The sequence below is a fragment of the Oncorhynchus mykiss genome, chromosome 12 (assembly GCF_013265735.2).
Source record: "Oncorhynchus mykiss isolate Arlee chromosome 12, USDA_OmykA_1.1, whole genome shotgun sequence".
Taxonomy (NCBI): domain Eukaryota; kingdom Metazoa; phylum Chordata; class Actinopteri; order Salmoniformes; family Salmonidae; genus Oncorhynchus; species Oncorhynchus mykiss.
Window position 1 is genome coordinate 30,990,228 of NC_048576.1, and position 18,795 is coordinate 31,009,022.

The 18,795-nt window shown below is 42.4% G+C and overlaps 1 protein-coding gene across 5 annotated transcripts in view; it reads right to left on the reverse strand.

Annotated features, from left to right (window-relative positions):
* Window positions 1-18,795, reverse strand: part of LOC110537435 (Down syndrome cell adhesion molecule homolog) — a 136,727-nt gene that overhangs the window by 95,166 nt on the left and 22,766 nt on the right. For all 5 annotated transcript variants that reach the window (XM_021623481.2, XM_021623476.2, XM_021623479.2 and 2 more), the window contains exons 2-3: window positions 2,519-2,836; window positions 1,791-1,940 (exon numbers count right to left, since the gene is read on the reverse strand). In XM_021623481.2, coding sequence (XP_021479156.2) covers window positions 1,791-1,940; window positions 2,519-2,836 — 468 coding nt within the window. The remainder of the gene's footprint in view (window positions 1-1,790; window positions 1,941-2,518; window positions 2,837-18,795) is intronic.

The window sequence follows — 18,795 nt, forward strand, 5'->3', positions numbered from 1 at the left end:
CCTGCGTTAACCATCTGGTTTAACAAGTCAAGGTCCTGAAGAGCAGTACTGTTGTGTACTGTAAGACAGTGCTGGGCTGCAACAAAAGCCTGCACACCTAGTAGCTAACCATTTCCAGGGATTATCTATGACCACTGACAAAGACAATGCACTTACTGCACTGCAACTTCTAGTGACTGTCTTCTTGATTGTGTGTATTTTTCACACTTTTCACACTTTTCATATTAGACCGTCATTCCACGCATGCAGACACTGGAGCTCTTTGAGTGGTGCGTTGTTAGGTTCTGCACAGCAACCCATCCTAAAGTAGGCTTAACCCCAGTGAGACTTACAGAGGGATGGTTAGATGGGGCCTGCTGCCTGCTTCATGGTACACCTCTCCAATAGAAATACTATCATCCATAATTCATACTACCAGAGACAGAAAAACATTATTTTATGAAGTTTTTCGAGTCTAAGTGTTGATATTGTCTTCTATTTTTTTTTACTCATAAAACATTTAAAAGGTGGGCTTTGGCAGCCCCTAGAAAACAAGAGTAGGGCATGGTCATCTGCCTAAAGCCACCAGTCAGCATGGATACCACGCATGCACGCAGACACACACATGCACGCACACATGGACACGCACACACATTCTTTCACACAAGCAGACTATTTAAGTTGCACTTGATATGCGTGAGTCATGAAGAATGGGGAGGATGGACAGTGGGTGCATGTGTTGAGAAATTAATAAAGACTATTTGCTGCTAGATTCATAGACTTCCGTCATCTATTATTTAGCATGGAGAAGAGCACTGGATTGGTGGCAGCTACATCTTTCTGACAGCGTGTACATTTTGATTTTAACAGCACAAAGTAAACATTTTGTTTTGATAGTGAAGTTCACATAGGACAGCAAGGAAAAATACCCATTTAGACTTGCATAGGAAAATGATTGCATTGCGTCCTTACAGTACATAAATCGAATGGATTATATGACAAGTCTTAGAATACAGTCAAGTATTAAGTCTAGGGGAAGAAAATACTTGACATTATGAAACGTATGTATTCCATAAACCATAACCGCATATCCTCTCAGCTCCAAAACGTCCTCCCGGCAAATCCATTTATGGACGATTAAGAGATTGATATAGCTTTCAACATGGTTGCTTTCGCCTCAGCGGACAAATTGTGAAAGATCAACAAAAACCGCTGCATTTGCCCTCCATCCAAAAGTCAAAACGACATTATCTTTGTCTATTGAGTTTGTTAAATGCCCCACATAAAGTGAATTTGCCCCCGGGGTCTAGGAAACAATCGAGTAGACGAGCGTCCCATTTAAGCAATTTGAATGATCAAACTGTGCAACGCGTACCATGCAATGGCCCCCATCACCAGAGAACTAGGTCAATAGCACTGAGGCTAAGTGACACCACAGGGCTGCCATGCCCTCCTCCTTGCTCTTGTGGAAGACTCTCGCCCAGCCAGGTCAGCAGGGAAATAGGGCCAGTCTGTCATGAGGTCAGACAGACATGGACACAAGACAACGCAACAGGCTGGTTGCATGGCTGGAACAGGGACAAGGGGCATGGGCACTAGTCTACTAGTCTAGCCTGACCTCACAAGGCCTTGCAGACAGACAGGGCATAGCACATGCACACATCCCTGGGGTCAAAACGCTTTCTCAAACCTATGGCCTTCCTTTCTTGCAGTGTGATACTCATTTACCAGACTCTTTTTATTTTAATGTTATTTTTTTACATACATCTCTCTGTATACATTACAGTAGCAATTAGAGAGCAGCGACTTACTCTGGATGTTGATTGACACTGTGTCTTTTTCCCAGGACACAACGGTGATGTAGGCCTCCACTGAGGCTGGGATAATGCACTTGAACACTGCCACATTGCCTCTCATGGCTTTCTGGTCCTCCACGCGGACCGTGTAGGGCTCTCGTAGAACTGAAAGAGATGGGGGGGATACAGACAAATGTTCTTGTTGAAAAACATAAGAAATTAAACAAGAAATGACACTGATGAACGAATTGACTTCTATTTTCCTGTTTTGTCAAAATATTTGGTAAGTCTATATATTTTGTTCCTTTTCTTAATTCGCTGCTTTGCTCACACTCTCAACCCAATGTGATGTCTGTGGTTCACGTTGTACATTTCCAGCTGAAAGGCTGAGCTTGTGGTCACCCAAGCAATATATCCCCACTTAGTGACCAACAAGCTTCTGGTCAACTTCTTCACAGCCATACTGTCTGCAGCCCTAACTCCCACCTCTGTAATCAACAGTTCATTTCCAGAACCACACTGACCACTGACCACTAACCACTACATGGTCCAGGGCACAAGACTAAATAGAACAGTATTATATTGTATCGTTATGGTCTATGGTCAATTCAGTTTCTTCAGGTCATCTCTTAAACTGACTGAACTGAAATGGAATCAACCCCAGCCTTGTCATTGCCCCTATACTGTAAATAAACAACCATACTGTAAAGTATAGGCATAAACCAACTAGATAGACAACTCACCAGCCTTAATATGGACATCTTGGCTCCTGATTTTCCCTGAGGGGTTCTCCGCTGTGCAATAGTAGGTGTTGTCATGTATGAGGTTGCTGAAGCTGGAGGGGTTGAAGTGGAAGATCTGAAGGGTGCCATTTGGGTGCACGTGGCGGATCCCGGGGACATCGTAGATCTCCTCTCCGGTGGCCAGGTACCAGCGCAGCGAGGCGGGGGGCACGCTCGCGGCGGGACAGGGCACCGAGGTCCCTGTGGTGCTGGCAAACACTACCTCTTGCACAGATGCATTGACAAAATATAAGCTGGAACGTAAATCTTCACTGAAAACTGCAAGGCAAACAGAGGAGAGGAGAGGGGGGAATGTTAGTCATTGATAGTGTGTAGGTTTTCTTCTCAACCAATGTTCAGCCTTTAGCCACCTTTGATTTATACCACTATATCCCTGATCCTAATTAATGTGAAGAAAAAATACTGAGCCCATTTATTTTTTTAGGGATGATTTTTTTTCATCCTTATTTGAATGGTATTTTTATGAGGGTTGTTTTACAATGTAACATTCTGAGTTTTAGAAAAAAAACTGAAACAAAAAAAGAACAATCAATGAATGGCTTGAAGGATCCAGAAGAACCAGTCTCCATCTTAACAATGTTGGCCATTGTGCTATTTTTCTAAACTAAAACCCCTGAATGCCTAGTCAGCAGAGCTTTTAAATCAAGTTTTTGTATTGGAATAGACAGAGCTCCACTATGCATTTATCTTTAAGGTGTCTTATATTGTACTACACTTTAGGTCTGTGGTGGTATAATGGTTTTGTGCTCTGACGACATGGCCAAAGTGCTGTTTTTAACTGCAGTGAGGATTGGAGAAAGGAGAGTTGTTCAGTATTAAGAGGCATTGCAGAGGAGCCGAGGGAGAGGAGAGGAACTTGGAGGGCCAGCATACCACCAGACCTGATTACAAACACAGTGCATCATGGGAAACTGCGGCTAGAGGGCTGCTCATGGAGGGCTGAGCCACCAACCCCACTAAGAAACGTGCCGTGTGTGTGGGTGGATGCTGTTACTCCACCATACCATACCACACCCCTACAACCCAATACTGCACCAATCTTTTATGAGCTTCACACTTAGAAAAAAAGGGTTTTCCTATGGGCTGTTCCATGGGCTGTCCCCTTTTTTCTAAGAGTGTAGTGTGGTGTGCTGCATAGGAAGGCACTGAGGCTTCTGGGAAATCAGAGATACTAGGCAAGCACTCCATGTAACCGAGTGTCAACATAGGCTTTGGGATAAGTACATGAACAATCGACTTCTTATATGGCCGTTGGTTTGTTAAATGGATTATTATTGTACAGTTGAAGTCGGAAGTTTACATACACTTAGGTTGAAGTCATTAAAACTCATTTTTCAACCACTCCACACATTTTTTGTTAACAAACTATAGTTTTGGCGAGTCGGTTAGGACATCTACTTTGTGCATGACACAAGTAATTTTTCCAACAATTGTTTACAGACAGATTATTTCACTTATAATTCACTGTATCACAATTACAATGGGTCAGAAGTTTACATACACTAAGTTGACTGTGCCTTAAACAGATTGGAAAATTCCAGAAAGTGATGTCATAGCTTTAGAAGCTTCTGATAGGCTAATTAACAGAATTTGTGTCAATTGGAGGTGTACCTGTGGATGTATTTCAAGGCCTACCTTCAAACTCAGTGCCTCTTTGCTTGACATAATAGGAAAATCAAAAGATATAAGCCAAGACCTCAGAAAAAAAATTGTAGACCTCCACAAGTCTGGTTCATTCTTGGGAGCAATTTCCAAACGCCTGAAGGTACCACGTTCATCTGTACAAACAATAATATAAAAGAATAAACACCATGGGACCACGCAGCCGTCATACTGCTCAGGAAGGAGACGCGTTCCGTCTCCTAGAGATTAACGTACTTTGGTGCAAAAAGTGCAAATCAATCCCAAAACGACAGAAGATCCTGGAGGAAACAAGTTTTTAAAAAAGTATCTATATCCACAGTAAAAACGAGTCCCATCTCAACATAACCTGAAAGGCCGCTCAGCAAGGAAGAAGTCACTGCTCCAAAACCGCCATAAAAATGCCAGACTACGGTTTGCAACTGTACATGGGAACAAAGATTGTACTTTTTGGAGAAATGTCCTCTGGTCTGATGAAACACAAATATAACTATTTGGCTGTAATGACCATTGTTATGTTTGGAGGAAAAAGGGGGAGGCTTGCAAGCCGAAGAACACCATCTCAACCGTGAAACACAGGTGTGGCAGCATCATGTTGTGGGGGTGCTTTGCTGCAGGAGGGACTGGTGCACTTCACAAAATAGATGGCATCATGAGGGAGGGAATGTTTGTGGATATATTGAAGCAACATCTCAAGACATCAGTCAGGAAGTTAAAGCTTGGTCGAAAATGGGTCTTGCGAATAGACAATGATCACAAGGATACTTCCAAAGTTGTGGCAAAATGGCTTAAGGACAACAAAGTTAAGGTATTGAAGTGGCCATCACAAAGCCCTGACCTCATTCCCATATAAAATGTATGGCAGAACTGAAAATGCGTGTGCGAGCAAGGAGACCTACAAACCTGACTCAGTTACACCAGCTCTGTTAGGAGGAATTTTCCAAAATTCACTCAACTTATTGTGGGAAGCTTGTGGAAGGCTAACCGAGACGTTTGACCCAAGTTAACAATTTAAAGGCAATGTTACCAAATACTAATTGAGTGTATGTAAACTTCTCACCCACTGGGAATGTGATGAAAGACATAAAAGCTGAAATAAATCATTCTCTCTACTATTATTATGACATTTCACATTCTTAAAATAAATTGATGATCCTAACTGACCTAAGACAGGGAATTTTTACTAGGATTAAATGTCAGGAATTGTGAAAAACTGAGTTTAAATGTGTTTGGCTAAGGTGTATGTAAACTTCCGACTTAAACTGTATATGAAACAAACTGTTGAGAACAATACCAAACCTGTATTTTTTCTGAAAAGCGAATAGATTGGATTTGTTGTTGTACATTTGTCATCTCATCACAGTTTGTAGTGACTTCATTGGGTATACAGTCATTTTCCAGACATCCTACAACCTGCCTGTGACTTGTGGTCTAAAGCTTCTACTGTTGTCACTGTAACCAGCCTACCTGTTGGTGTGTGATCCTACACTCCCTGGCATGTCACTACCCAACCTGCCTGCCTGTGATGGCTGACAAACCCCCTCCCCTGGTAACAAACATTTTATCACTTCATAAAATCCTAACAAGAGTTCCAAACTCCACCAACCGCTTTCACCTAATCAGGTATAACATATAGCCTACAAACACTTGCACATGCATGTTGGTTGTGCAGATATCTCTGAGGCCCACAATCATACTGGCGTGATTTTTTTTTTTTTTTTTTTAATTTCACCTTTATTTAACCAGGTAGGCCAGTTGAGAACAAGTTCTCATTAACAACTGCGACCTGGCCAAGATAAAGCAAAGCAGTGCGACAAAAACAACAACACAGAGTTACACATAAACAAACGTACAGTCAATAACACAAAATAAAAGAAAAATGGAAAAATCTATGTACAGTGTGTGAAAATGTGGAAAAGTAGAGATTCTGGCATTAAATAGGCCATAGAGGTGAAAATAATTACAATATAGCATTAATACTGGAGTGAAAGATGTGCAGATGATGCTGTGCAAGTAGGGATACTGGGGTGCAAAAGAGCAAGAGGGTACGTAACAATATGGGGATGAGGTAGTTGGGTGTGCTATTTACAGATTGGCTGTGTACAGGTAAAGTGATCGGTAAGCTGCTCTGACAGCTGATGCTTCAAGTTAGAGAGGGAGATATAAGACTCCAGCTTCATAGATTTTTGCAATTCGTTCCAGTCATTGGCAGCAGAGAACTGGAAGGAAAGGCGGACAAAGGAAGTGTTGTGGATGACCAGTGAGATACAGTATACCTGCTGGAGCGCATGCTATGGGTGGGTGTTGCTATGGTGACCAGTGAGCTAAGATAAGGCGGGGCTTTACCTAGCAAAGACTTATAGATGACCTGGAGCCAGAGGGTTTGGTGATGGATATGTAATGAGGGCCAGCCAACGAGAGCAGACAGGTCGCAGTGATGGGTAATATATGGGACTTTAGTGATAAAACGGATGGCACTGTGATAGCCTACATCCGGTTTGCTGAGTAGAGTACCGGGGGTTATTTTGCAAATGAAATCGCCGAAGTCAAGGATTGGTAAGATAGTCAGTTTTGTTTGGCGGCATGAGAGAAGGAGACTTTGTTGCGAAATAGGAATCCGATTCTAGATTTAATTTTGGATTGGAGATGCTTAATGTGAGTCTGGAAGGAGAGTTTACAGTCTAACCAGACACCTAGGTATTTGTAGTTGTCCACATATTCTAGGTCAGAACCGTACAGAGTAGTGATGTTAATCAGGCGGGAGGATGCAGGCAGCAATCGGCAGCAATCGGTTGAAGAGCATGTACTTAGTTTTACTAGCTTTTAAAGGCAATTGGAGGCCATGGAAGGAGTGTTTTATGGGTTTGAAGCTCGATTGTGATTTTGATGCCATTTCCGGTCTTGCAGACTTGTTTACGTGTTGCTGTGCGTTTTGTTGCAAACCTTACTTTGCTACTTACTTACTTTGCTACCTAACAACTTTACGGTTTTACTTCCCACCATTAGCTCTGACAAATTGAAAACTCTAGTCATTGGCGACTCCATTACCCGTAGTATTAGTCTTAAAACGAATCATCCAGCGATCACACACTGTTTACCAGGGGGCAGGGCTACCGACGTTAAGGCTAATCTGAAGATGGTGCTGGCTAAAGCTAAAACTGGCGAGTGTAGAAAGTATAGAGATATTGTTATCCACGTCGGCACCAACGATGTTAGGATGAAACAGTCAGAGATCACCAAGCGCAACATAGCTTCAGCGTGTAAATCAGCTAGAAAGATGTGTCGGCATTGAGTAATTGTCTCTGGCCCCCTCCCAGTTAGGGGGAGTGATGAGCTCTACAGCAGACTTTCACAACTCAATCGCAGGTTGAAAACTGTTTTCTGCCCCTCCCAAAAGATAGAATTTGTAGATAATTGGCCCTCTTTCTGGGACTCACCCACCATCAGGACCAAGCCTGACCTGCTGAGGAGTGACGAACTCCATCCTAGCTGGAGGGGTGCTCTCATCTTATCTACCAACATAGACAGGGCTCTAACTCCCCTATCTCCACAATGAAATAGGGTGCAGGTCAGGGGGCAGGCTGTTAGCCAGCCTGCCAGCATAGTGGAGTCTGCCACTAGCACAGTCAGTTTGGTCAGCTCAGCAAATTTCAATTTACAAAAATAAAATTATGTTTTCGTCTTTTGTCTAGTCATGAAATCTATGCAGCCTACTCAATCACTTTTTATAGCTACTGTTTACAGGCCTCCTGGGCCATATACAACGTTCCTCATTGAGTTCCCTGAATTCCTATCGGACCTTGTAGTCATAGCAGATAATATTCTAATCTTTGGTGACTTTAATATTCACATGGAAAAGTCCACAGACCCACTCCAAAAGGCTTTCGGAGCCATCATCGACTCAGTGGGTTTTGTCCAACATGTCTCTGGACCTACTCACTGTCACAGTCATACTCTGGACCTAGTTTTGTCCCATGGAATAAATGTTGTGGACCTTAATGTTTTTCCTACTAATTCCTGGACTATCGGACCACCATTTTATTACGTTTGCAATTGCAACAAATAATCTGCTTAGACCCCAACCAAGGAGCATCAAAAGTCATGCTATAAATTCAAGGACGCTACCCAAGGACGCCAGAGGACAAAAATAAGTTAACCACCTAACTGAGGAACTCAATTTAACCTTGCGCAATACCCTAGATGCAGTTGCACCCCTAAAAACTACAATCATTTCTCATAAGAAACTAGCTCCCTGGTATACAGAAAATACCCGAGCTCTGAAGCAAGCTTCTAGAAAATTGGAACGGAAATGGCGCCACACCAAACTGGAAGTCCTCCGACTAGCTTGGAAAGGCAGTATCGAAGAGCCCATACTGCTGCTCGATCATCCTATTTCTCCAACTTAATTGAGGAAAATAAGAACAATCCGAAATTCCTTTTTGATACTGTCGCAAAGCTAACTAAACAGCAGCATTCCACAAGAGAGGATGGCTTTCACTTCAGCAGTAATAAATTCATGAACTTCTTTGAGGAAAATATCATGATTATTAGAAAGCAAATTACGGACTCCTCATCAAATCTGCATATTCCTTCAAAGCTCAGTTGTCCTGAGTCTGCACAACTCTGCCAGGACCTAGGATCAAGAGAGACACTCAAGTGTTTTAGTACTATATCTCTTGACACAATGATGAAAATAATAATGGCCTCTAAACCTTCAAGCTGCATACTGGACCCTATTTCAACTAAACTACTGAAAGAGCTGCTTCCTGTGCTTGGCCCTCCTTTGTTGAACATAATAAATGTCTCTCTATCCACCGAATGTGTACCAAACTCACTAAAAGTGGCAGTAATAAAGCCTCTCTTGAAAAAGCCAAACCTTGACCCAGAAAATATAAAAAACTAATCGGCCTATATCGAATCTTCCATTCCTCTCAAAAATTTGAGAAAAGGCTGTTGCGCAGCAACTCACTGCCTTCCTGAAAACAATGTATAGGAAATTATTCAGTCTGGTTTTAGACCCCATCATAGCATTGAGACTGCACTTGTGAAGGTGGTAAATGACCTTTCAATGGCATCAGACCGAGGCTCTGCATCTGTCCTCGTGCTCCTAGACCTTAGTGCTGCTTTTGATACCATCGATCAACACATTCTTTTGGAGAGATTGGAAACCCAAATTGGTCGACACGGACAAGTTCTGGCCTGGTTGAGATCTTACCTGTCGGAAAGATATCAGTTTGTCTCTGTGAATGGTTTGTCCTCTGACAAATCAACTGTAGATTTCGGTGTTCCTCAAGGTTCCGTTTTAGGACCACTATTGTTTTCACTATGTATTTTACCTCTTGGGGATGTCATTCGAAAACATAATGTTATCTTTCACTGCTAAGCGGATGACACACAGCTGTACATACAAGCCCCAAAATTGCTCTCACTAGAAGCATGTGTTTCAGACATAAGGAAGTGGATGGCTGCAAACGTTCTACTTTTAAACTCGGACAAAACAGAGATGCTTGTTCTAGGTCCCAAGAAACAAAGAGATCTTCTGTTGAATCTGACAATTAATCTTAATGGTTGTACAGTCGTCTCAAATAAAACTGTGAAGGACCTCGGCCTTACTCTGGACCCTGATTTCTCTTTTGAAGAACATATCAAGACTGTTTCATGGACAGATTTTTCCAACTACGTAACATTGCAAAAATCAGAAACTTTCTGTCCAATAATAATGTCAATTCTAGGTTAGACAGATTGGGCGTGCAAAATTATTCAGACCCTTTACTTTCAGTGCAGCAAACTCTCTCCAGAAGTTCAGTGAGGATCTCTGAATGATCCAATGTTGACCTAAATGACTAAGGATGATAAATACAATCCACCTGTGTGTAATCAAGTCTCCGTATAAATGCACCTGCACTGTGATAGTCTCAGAGGTCCGTTAAAAGCGCAGAGAGCATCATGAAGAACAAGGAACACACCAGGCAGGTCCGAGATACTGTTGTGAAGAAGTTTAAAGCCGGATTTGGATACAAAAATATTTCCCAAGCTTTAAACATCCCAAGGAGCACTGTGCAAGCGATAATATTGAAATGGAAGGAGTATCAGAGTATCAAACAATGCAAAACGTTATGTTTGGCGTAAAAGCAACACAGCTCATCACCTTGAACACCATCCCCACTGTCAAACATGGTGGTGGCAGCATCATGGTTTGGGCCTGCTTTTCTTCAGCAGGGACAGGGAAGATGGTTCAAGTTGATGGGGAAATGGATGGAGCCAAATACAGGACCATTCTGGAAGAAAACCTGATGGAGTCTGCAAAAGACCTGAGACTGGGACGGAGATTTGTCTTCCAACAAGACAATGATCCAAAACATAAAGCAAAATCTACAATGGAATGGTTCAAAAATAAACATATCCAGGTGTTAGAATGGCCAAGTCAAAGTCCAGACCTGAATCCAATCGAGAATCTGTGGAAAGAACTGAAAACTGCTGTTCACAAATGCTCTCCATCCAACCTCACTGAGCTCAAGCTGTTTTGCAAGGAGGAATGGGAAAAAGTTTCAGTCTCTCGATGTGCAAAACTGATAGAGACATACCCCAAGCGACTTACAGCTGTAATCGCAGCAAAAGGTGGCGCTACAAAGTATTAACTTAAGGGGGCTGAATAATTTTGCACGCCCAATTTTTCAGTTTTTGATTTGTTAAAAAAGTTTGAAATATCCAATAAATGTCGTTCCACTTCATGATTGTGTCCCAGTTGTTGTTGATTCTTCACAAAAAAATACAGTTTTATATCTTTATGTTTGAAGCCTGAAATGTGGCAAAAGGTCGCAAAGATCAAGGGTCCGAATACTTTCGCAATGCACTGTACCTACACGTACGCTACGGTCACAAGACGCAGGCCTCCTAATTGTCCCTAGAATTTCTAAGCAAACAGCTGGAGGCAGGGCTATCTCCTATAGAGCTCCATTTTTATGGAATTGTCTGCCTACCCATGTGAGAGACGCAAACTCAGTCTCAACCTTTAAGTCTTTACTGAAGACTCATCTCTTCAGTGGGTCATATGATTGAGTGTAGTCTGGCCCAGGAGTGTGAAGGTGAACCGAAAGGCTCTGGAGCAACGAACCGCCCTTGCTGTCTCTGCCTGGCCAGTTCCCCTCTTTCCACTGGGATTCTCTGCCTCTAACCCTATTACAGGGGCTGAGTCAATGGCTTGCTAGGGCTCTTTCATACCGTCCCTAGGAGGGGTGTGTCACTTGAGTGGGTTGAGTCACTGATGTGATCTTCCTGTCTGGGTTGGCGCTCCCCCTTGGGTTGTGCCGTGGTGGAGATCTTTGTGGGCTATACTCGGCCTTGTCTCAGGATGGTAAGTTGGTGGTTGAAGATATCCCTCTAGTGGTGTGGGGGCTGTGCTTTGGCAAAGTGGGTGGGGTTATATCCTTCCTGTTTGGCCCTGCCCGGGGGTGTCATCGGATGGGGCCACAGTGTCTCCTGACCCCTCCTGCCTCCTGAATTTAAGTATGCTCTCTCTAATTCTCTCTTTCTCTCTTTCTTTCTCTCTCTCAGAGGATCTGAGCCCTAGGACCATACCTCAGGACTACCTGACATGATGACTCCTTGCTGTCCCCAGTCCACCTGGCCGTGCTGCCTCCCCAGTTTCAACTGTTCTGCCTGTGATTATTATTATTTGACCGTGCTGGTCATTTAGGAACATTTGAACATCTTGGCCATGTTCTGTTATAATCTCCACCCGGCACAGCCAGAAGAGGACTGGCCACCCCACATAGCCTGGTTCCTCTCTAGGTTTCTTCCTAGGTTTTGGCCTTTCTAGGGAGTTTTTCCTAGCCACCATGCTTCTACACCTGCATTGCTTGCTGTTTGGGGTTTTAGGGTGGGTTTCTGTACAGCACTTTGAGATATCAGCTGAACTACGAAGGGCTATATAAATACATTTGATTTGATTTTGATTTGATTGGATGTTTGTCCAAAGAAGGACCAGATGTATACAGAATGGTGTCGTCTGCGTAGAGGTGGGTCAGAGAATCACCAGCAGAAAGAGCGACATCATTGATATATACAGAGAAAAGAGTAGGCCCGAGAATTGAACCCTGTGGTACCCCCATAGAGATTACCAGAGGTTTGGACAACAGGCCCTCCGATTTGACACACTGAACTCTATCTGAGACGTAGTTGGTGAACTAGGCGAGGCAGTCATTTGAGAAGCCAAGGCTATTGAGTCTGCCGATAAGATTGTGGTGATTGACAGAGTCGAAAACCTTTGGTTAGGTTGATGAAGACGGCTGCACAGTACTGTCTTTTATCGATGGCGGTTATGATATCATTTTGGACCTTGAGCGTGGCTGAGGTGCACCCATGACCAGATCGGAAACCAGCTTGCATAGTGGAGAAGGTACGGTGGGATTCTAAATGGTCGGTGATCTGTTTGTTAACTTGGCTTTCGAAGATTTTAGAAAGGCAGGGCAGGATGGATATAGGTCTATAACAGTTTGGGTCTAGAGTGTCTCCCCCTTTGAAGAGGGGGATGACCGCGGCAGCTTTCCAAGCTTTGTCGATTTCAGACGATACGAAAGAGAGGTTGAATAAGCTAGTAATAAGGGTTGCAACAATTTCGACGGATAATTTTTAGAAAGAGAGGGTCCAGATTGTCTAGCCCAGCTGTTTTGTAGGGATCCAGATTTTGCAGCTCTTTCAGAACATCAGCTGTTTGGGCAAGTTGCTGCAGGGGGTGTTGAAATGTTGGCGGGGTAGGGGTAGCCAGTAGGAAAGCATGGCCAGCCATGGAAAAATGCTTATTGAAATGATTGATAATCGTAGATTTATCTGTGGTGACAGTGTTTCCTATACTCGGTAGATGGAAATTGAGATTAAAAATATTAAAAATATATACAAAATATATACGAAGAAAAACGATATATACAAGGGACAAGAGATCTTGGAAACATGTGCTTCCAACCCATTTTAAACATTGTGTTTTTAAGCTACGGACTTCTTTGTTGTTGTATTGGATTGCTGTCACAAACTCAACACTCCACACAGTTGTCATTGACTAGTTGGATATTCATTTCCCACTGAGCAAATGATTTCTGTAGTTATAGCATTCTCATAAATGCATTTTTTAAATCTGTGTATTCTTGGTGAACCTTATTTTTTTAATTGACATTTGTCAATAAAACTCATGAATGCAAGTGTTTATGTCAAATTGTTTTTGTGCTCTACGTTGTGTTCTCCTTGTAGACCTGGTTGTCCTGGAAAGAAAATGGTAAAACACTTAAATGTGAGGCTGAATATGAGGGCAGAACAAGCAGATTAATGAAAGTAGTGAATTTGAGCTTTTTTACTGTGGGAATCCCTGGGACCAGATCTCACTTCACATTCACACATACCCAAATGCACAGGATTACTATTTGTACCTCAAAGTTACAGACATGAGGGAGCTCAAAATTAAATTGCAGGTGTTGTCCTTTCTGTTTCTTATCGAAATCATATGATCATGAACTGTATTGAGACTTCCATAAGCAGGGAATGGGGAAGGGAAGTGCAAGAGTGCCTTATCCTTATGGACGTCTAGCACTGCACCATATTGATCGGCTAACAGGAAATCTTGAGACCCCAACATTAACAGACAGACACACACAGCCAAGTATCACATGGCTGATTGATCAGCGGCCTGAATAGCATAGTGTAGTAACTGCATGTTCCACAACACAGCCATGGACCAGAGGGGCAGGGGCCACACCCATTCTCTGCCTCTGCATCAGTCCTGAAGTGTGTGTGTGTGTCCTCATTGTATTTACCCCTATGGTTAACACACAGATCAATAGCTCTCAGCCCAGCTAAGCAGCTGCAGGTGGCTCATCATAGCATGAATACATGCTAAGAGTTAGCCTGAAGCTAAGCGCTCATAAATATAAATACAACCAGCTCCATCATCAGCCATTACAGTGGATGGACCACTCTTAGCAGGACCACAGTCAGGGCAGTCAATACATACAGGTCCCAAAGGGTTTGTAGCTATTGTTTGGAGAATAAAGCCAGCCTCCTCTGTGCTTTGCAGGTTTTTAATGTGAACAAAGGGCCATCAAAGCTGAGTTCTGAGTGTGTTTGAAATGTGAAAAAGGGAGAGGCTGCCTCATGAGTGCTTTTGTCTCAATACGGCTTTTAACACACTCATGAAAAATGTAGCCCCTATTTCTGGGCGGCTGATTCCTTAAGACAGTGAAGCCATGACGGACACATGCAGGTGCTTCCAGAGCCCAGAGCCCAATGGAGGAGAGCAGAGAGATACTATAGAGAGAAAAAAACATTTGTCAAGGAAAACAGTGAGGAAGAGTGGAGAGAGAGATGGAAAGCACTCAGACAATAACATGCAGGCAGTTATTAGCAGAGAGAGTGAGAAAGAGAGGGAGAGAGGCCACTAGGGAGGTCAGGGGCATTCTCCCACTCTCTCTGTTTGGCTCTCTTCCAGCAAATTCACACTCCTCCTTTTTTCTCTTCTCTCTGTCTCTCTCATCTCCACTCCATCCTGCTCTCTCTCCTCTCCTCTCATCTTCTCTCCTCTCGTTATCATCTCTCTCTATCTGCCTCTTCCTTCCTTCCTTCTCTCTCTCCTCCTCTCCTTCCAGTTCCTCTGTAACCTTCATCCTTCATGGTCAAGTGACCCTGTCTCTCACATCCAGGCTTGCTCAACCCGTACAGAGCAGGGGGACACAGGTGCAGGAAAGCAAACAACAAATAACAAAACAGTGCATCTCCCTCACACAGAGAGTAGAGTACACATTATGCCCTGGCCTGGCTGAAATGCCATTTATTTTCTTCTCTTGGACCTCCATGTATACCACACTGACTCGCATCCCAAATTACTGGAGAGGACAGTGGATAAGATGGCGATCTACCTACATCCTAAATACAATCTGAGAACTTGTATGTACTGCAATTGTAGTTGTTTTGTTAACCCTTTACTGCAGTGGGCTAAATCAGGGTCATGCAGGGTGTTTCTTGGCAGTCTTAAACAAATCTACTTTCAAACAAAGGTACACACCTCACACACATGGTTATGGGCTTAAAAAAAGAAGACACCTATACCATGTCAAATATAGAGTAGAAATGTATTCCATTTTGAGTTTGCAGCCCAATATTACACGTTATATACTGTACATCACAGAAGACTGAAATATAACAAAACCGTTTCACATAAAAAAAATGATTTTCTGTGTTAAAAACAACATGTTTTGTTTCCGGCCATTTCCGGTCACAACTTGCAGACTTGTTTACGTGTTGCTGGGCGTTTTGTGCGTTTTGTTGCCAACCTTGCTTTGCTACCTGACAACTTTACGGGGTTTTTCTTTCTTTAGAGGGAGGATCAGCTTAATATTGCGGAAAGAATGTTGCTTCCAATGTAATTGCCTGCATCATTTCCAATCCCCCATATTTTTGGGGGTAAATATATATATCCATACACGCATGCATACATATACACATACAGTGCCTTGCGAAAGTATTCGGCCCCCTTGAACTTTGCGACCTTTTGCCACATTTCAGGCTTCAAACATAAAGATATAAAACTGTATTTTTTTGTGAAGAATCAACAACAAGTGGGACACAATCATGATGTGGAACGACATTTATTGGATATTTCAAACTTTTTTAACATATCAAAAACTGAAAAATTGGGCGTGCAAAATTATTCAGCCCCTTTACTTTCAGTGCAGCAAACTCTCTCCAGAAGTTCAGTGAGGATCTCTGAATGATCCAATGTTGACCTAAATGACTAATGATGATAAATACAATCCACCTGTGTGTAATCAAGTCTCTGTATAAATGCACCTGCACTGTGATAGTCTCAGAGGTCCGTCAAAAGCGCAGAGAGCATCATGAAGAACAAGGAACACACCAGGCAGGTCCGAGATACTGTTTTGAAGAAGTTTAAAGCCGGATTTGGATACAAAAAGATTTCCCAAGCTTTAAACATCCCAAGGAGCACTGTGCAAGCGATAATATTGAAATGGAAGGAGTATCAGACCACTGCAAATCTACCAAAACCTGGCCGTCCCTCTAAACTTTCAGCTCATACAAGGAGAAGACTGATCAGAGATGCAGCCAAGAGGCCCATGATCACTCTGGATGAACTGCAGAGATCTACAGCTGAGGTGGGAAACTCTGTCCATAGGACAACAATCAGTCGTATATTGCACAAATCTGGCCTTTATGGAAGAGTGGCAAGAAAGCCATTTCTTAAAACCTGTTAAGGATATGGCAGACATACGCCCCCTTTGGAGAGATTGGGTACCCCTAGTAAACTGGAAAAAAAATCTGTCAAAAATTGCTAATATATGCAAATAAAAATTATTATTGGATAGAAAACACTCTAAAGATTCTAAAACCGTTGGAATTATGTCTGTAAGTATAGCATAACTCACAGGGCAGGCATTCTTCCAAACTAGTTTTTGTGGCCATGAAAGTTGGAGCAACTTTGACGTCATGGCCCCCACCCTTCCCAACCAGTTATGATTCTGGGGACACTTTCTATCTCTTCCGCTAGATGTCCTCTTTCAGTAGAGCTTTGAATCGTTCAAATCCCGCGAGAATTGACCCTATGGGAGTGAAATTAGTGCGTGCCACGAGAGAATAGGCTGTGCGTATGGGCGCGAATTGGTCCCAGCCATTCCTTTGTTCCAGCACTCAAGAGAAGGGCAGACGATGGCCGATTGAATTGAAGTTTGTTTTGCGTGTCTAAAACATCATAAAGCTTGCTTCTGCACTTAGTTTGACCTGTTTAGTCGACATATAATATGTAATTTTGAAGTTTTGATGCGCAACTTTTCCGAACCAGAGGACGTTTTGGGTGCATTTCAGCTGATGTTATTAGCAGTAGCTAATACAAAGACGCAAGACTTGAAACCAAACGATGTATTGGGTAAGTATGAAGCCTTCCAGAACATTCTGAACGAAGACCATCGAAGGTAAGGGAATATTTATGCTTAAATCTGTGTTTCTGTTGACTCCAACATTACGTGGAAATGTAGCTTGGAACTGAGCGCTGTCTCAGCATATGGAATAGTGTGCGATTTCTGTAACGTTAAAAATAAATCTAACACAGCGGTTGCATAAAGAAGCAGTGTATCTTTCTAACTATATGTAGAACATGTATATTTAGTCAAAGTTTATGATGTCTATTTACGTTATCTTGCCGCGCTACATAGATTTCCTGCGGGCATTTTTGAGTAATTTCTGAACGTGAACTCACTGTAAATGGACATTTATGGATATAAATGGCATATTATTGAAAAAAAAATATATGTACTGTGTAACATGTCATATTACTGTCATCTGATGAAGATTTTCAAAAGGTTAGTGAGCGATTTATTTTTTAATCCTGCGTTTGTTGATTGCATGTTTTGGCTATTGAAATGAGCTGTGTCTGGTGGTGGTTTTACATATATATGTGCTATGTTTTCGCCGTAAAACATTTTAGAAATCTGACTTGCTGGCTAGATGAACAAGGTGTTTATCTTTCATTTGAGCTATTGGACTTGTTAATGTGTGGAGGTTAAATATTTTTAAGAATATTTTTGCGTTCCATGCGCCACCGTTTCAGCTGAACGTGGGAGGGTTGATCCCCAATTGGGAACCAGTATCGTAGACAGGTTAAAGATATCCATAAAAAGTGTCGTTTAAAGTTTGCCACAAGCCACCTGGGAGACACACCAAACATGTGGAAGAAGGTGCTCTGGTCAGATGAAACCAAAATTGAACTTTTTGGCAACAATGCAAAACGTTGTTTGGCGTAAAAGCAACACAGCTGAACACACCATCCCCACTGTCAAACATGGTGGTGGCAGCATCATGGTTTGGGCCTGCTTTTCTTCAGCAGGGACAGGGAAGATGGTTAAAATTGATGGGAAGATGGATGGAGCCAAATAAAGGACCATTCTGGAAGAAAACCTGATGGAGTCTGCAAAAGACCTGAGACTGGGACGGAGATTTGTCTTCCAACAAGACAATGATCCAAAACATAAAGCAAAATCTACAATGGAATGGTTCAAAAATAAACATATCCAGGTGTTAGAATGGCCAAGTCAAAGTCCAGACCTGAATCCAATCGAGAATCTGTGGAAAGAACTGAAAACTGCTGTTCACAAATGCTCTCCATCCAACCTCACTGAGCTCTAGCTGTTTTGCAAGGAGGAATGGGAAAAAAAATTCAGTCTCTCGATGTGAAAAACTGATAGAGACATACTCCAAGCGACTTACAGCTGTAATCGCAGCAAAAGGTGGCGCTACAAAGTATTAACTTAAGGGGGCTGAATAATTTTGCACGCCCAATTTTTCAGTTTTTGATTTGTTAAAAAAGTTTGAAATATCCAATAAATGTCGTTCCACTTCATGATTGTGTCCCACTTGTTGTTGATTCTTCACAAAAAAATACAGTTTTATATATTTATGTTTGAAGCCTGAAATGTGGCAAAAGGTTGCAAAGTTCAAGGGGGCCGAATACTTTCGCAAGGCACTGTATATACATACACATACCTATATAGACATAGATACTTTTTAAAAGAATATACCTTTAT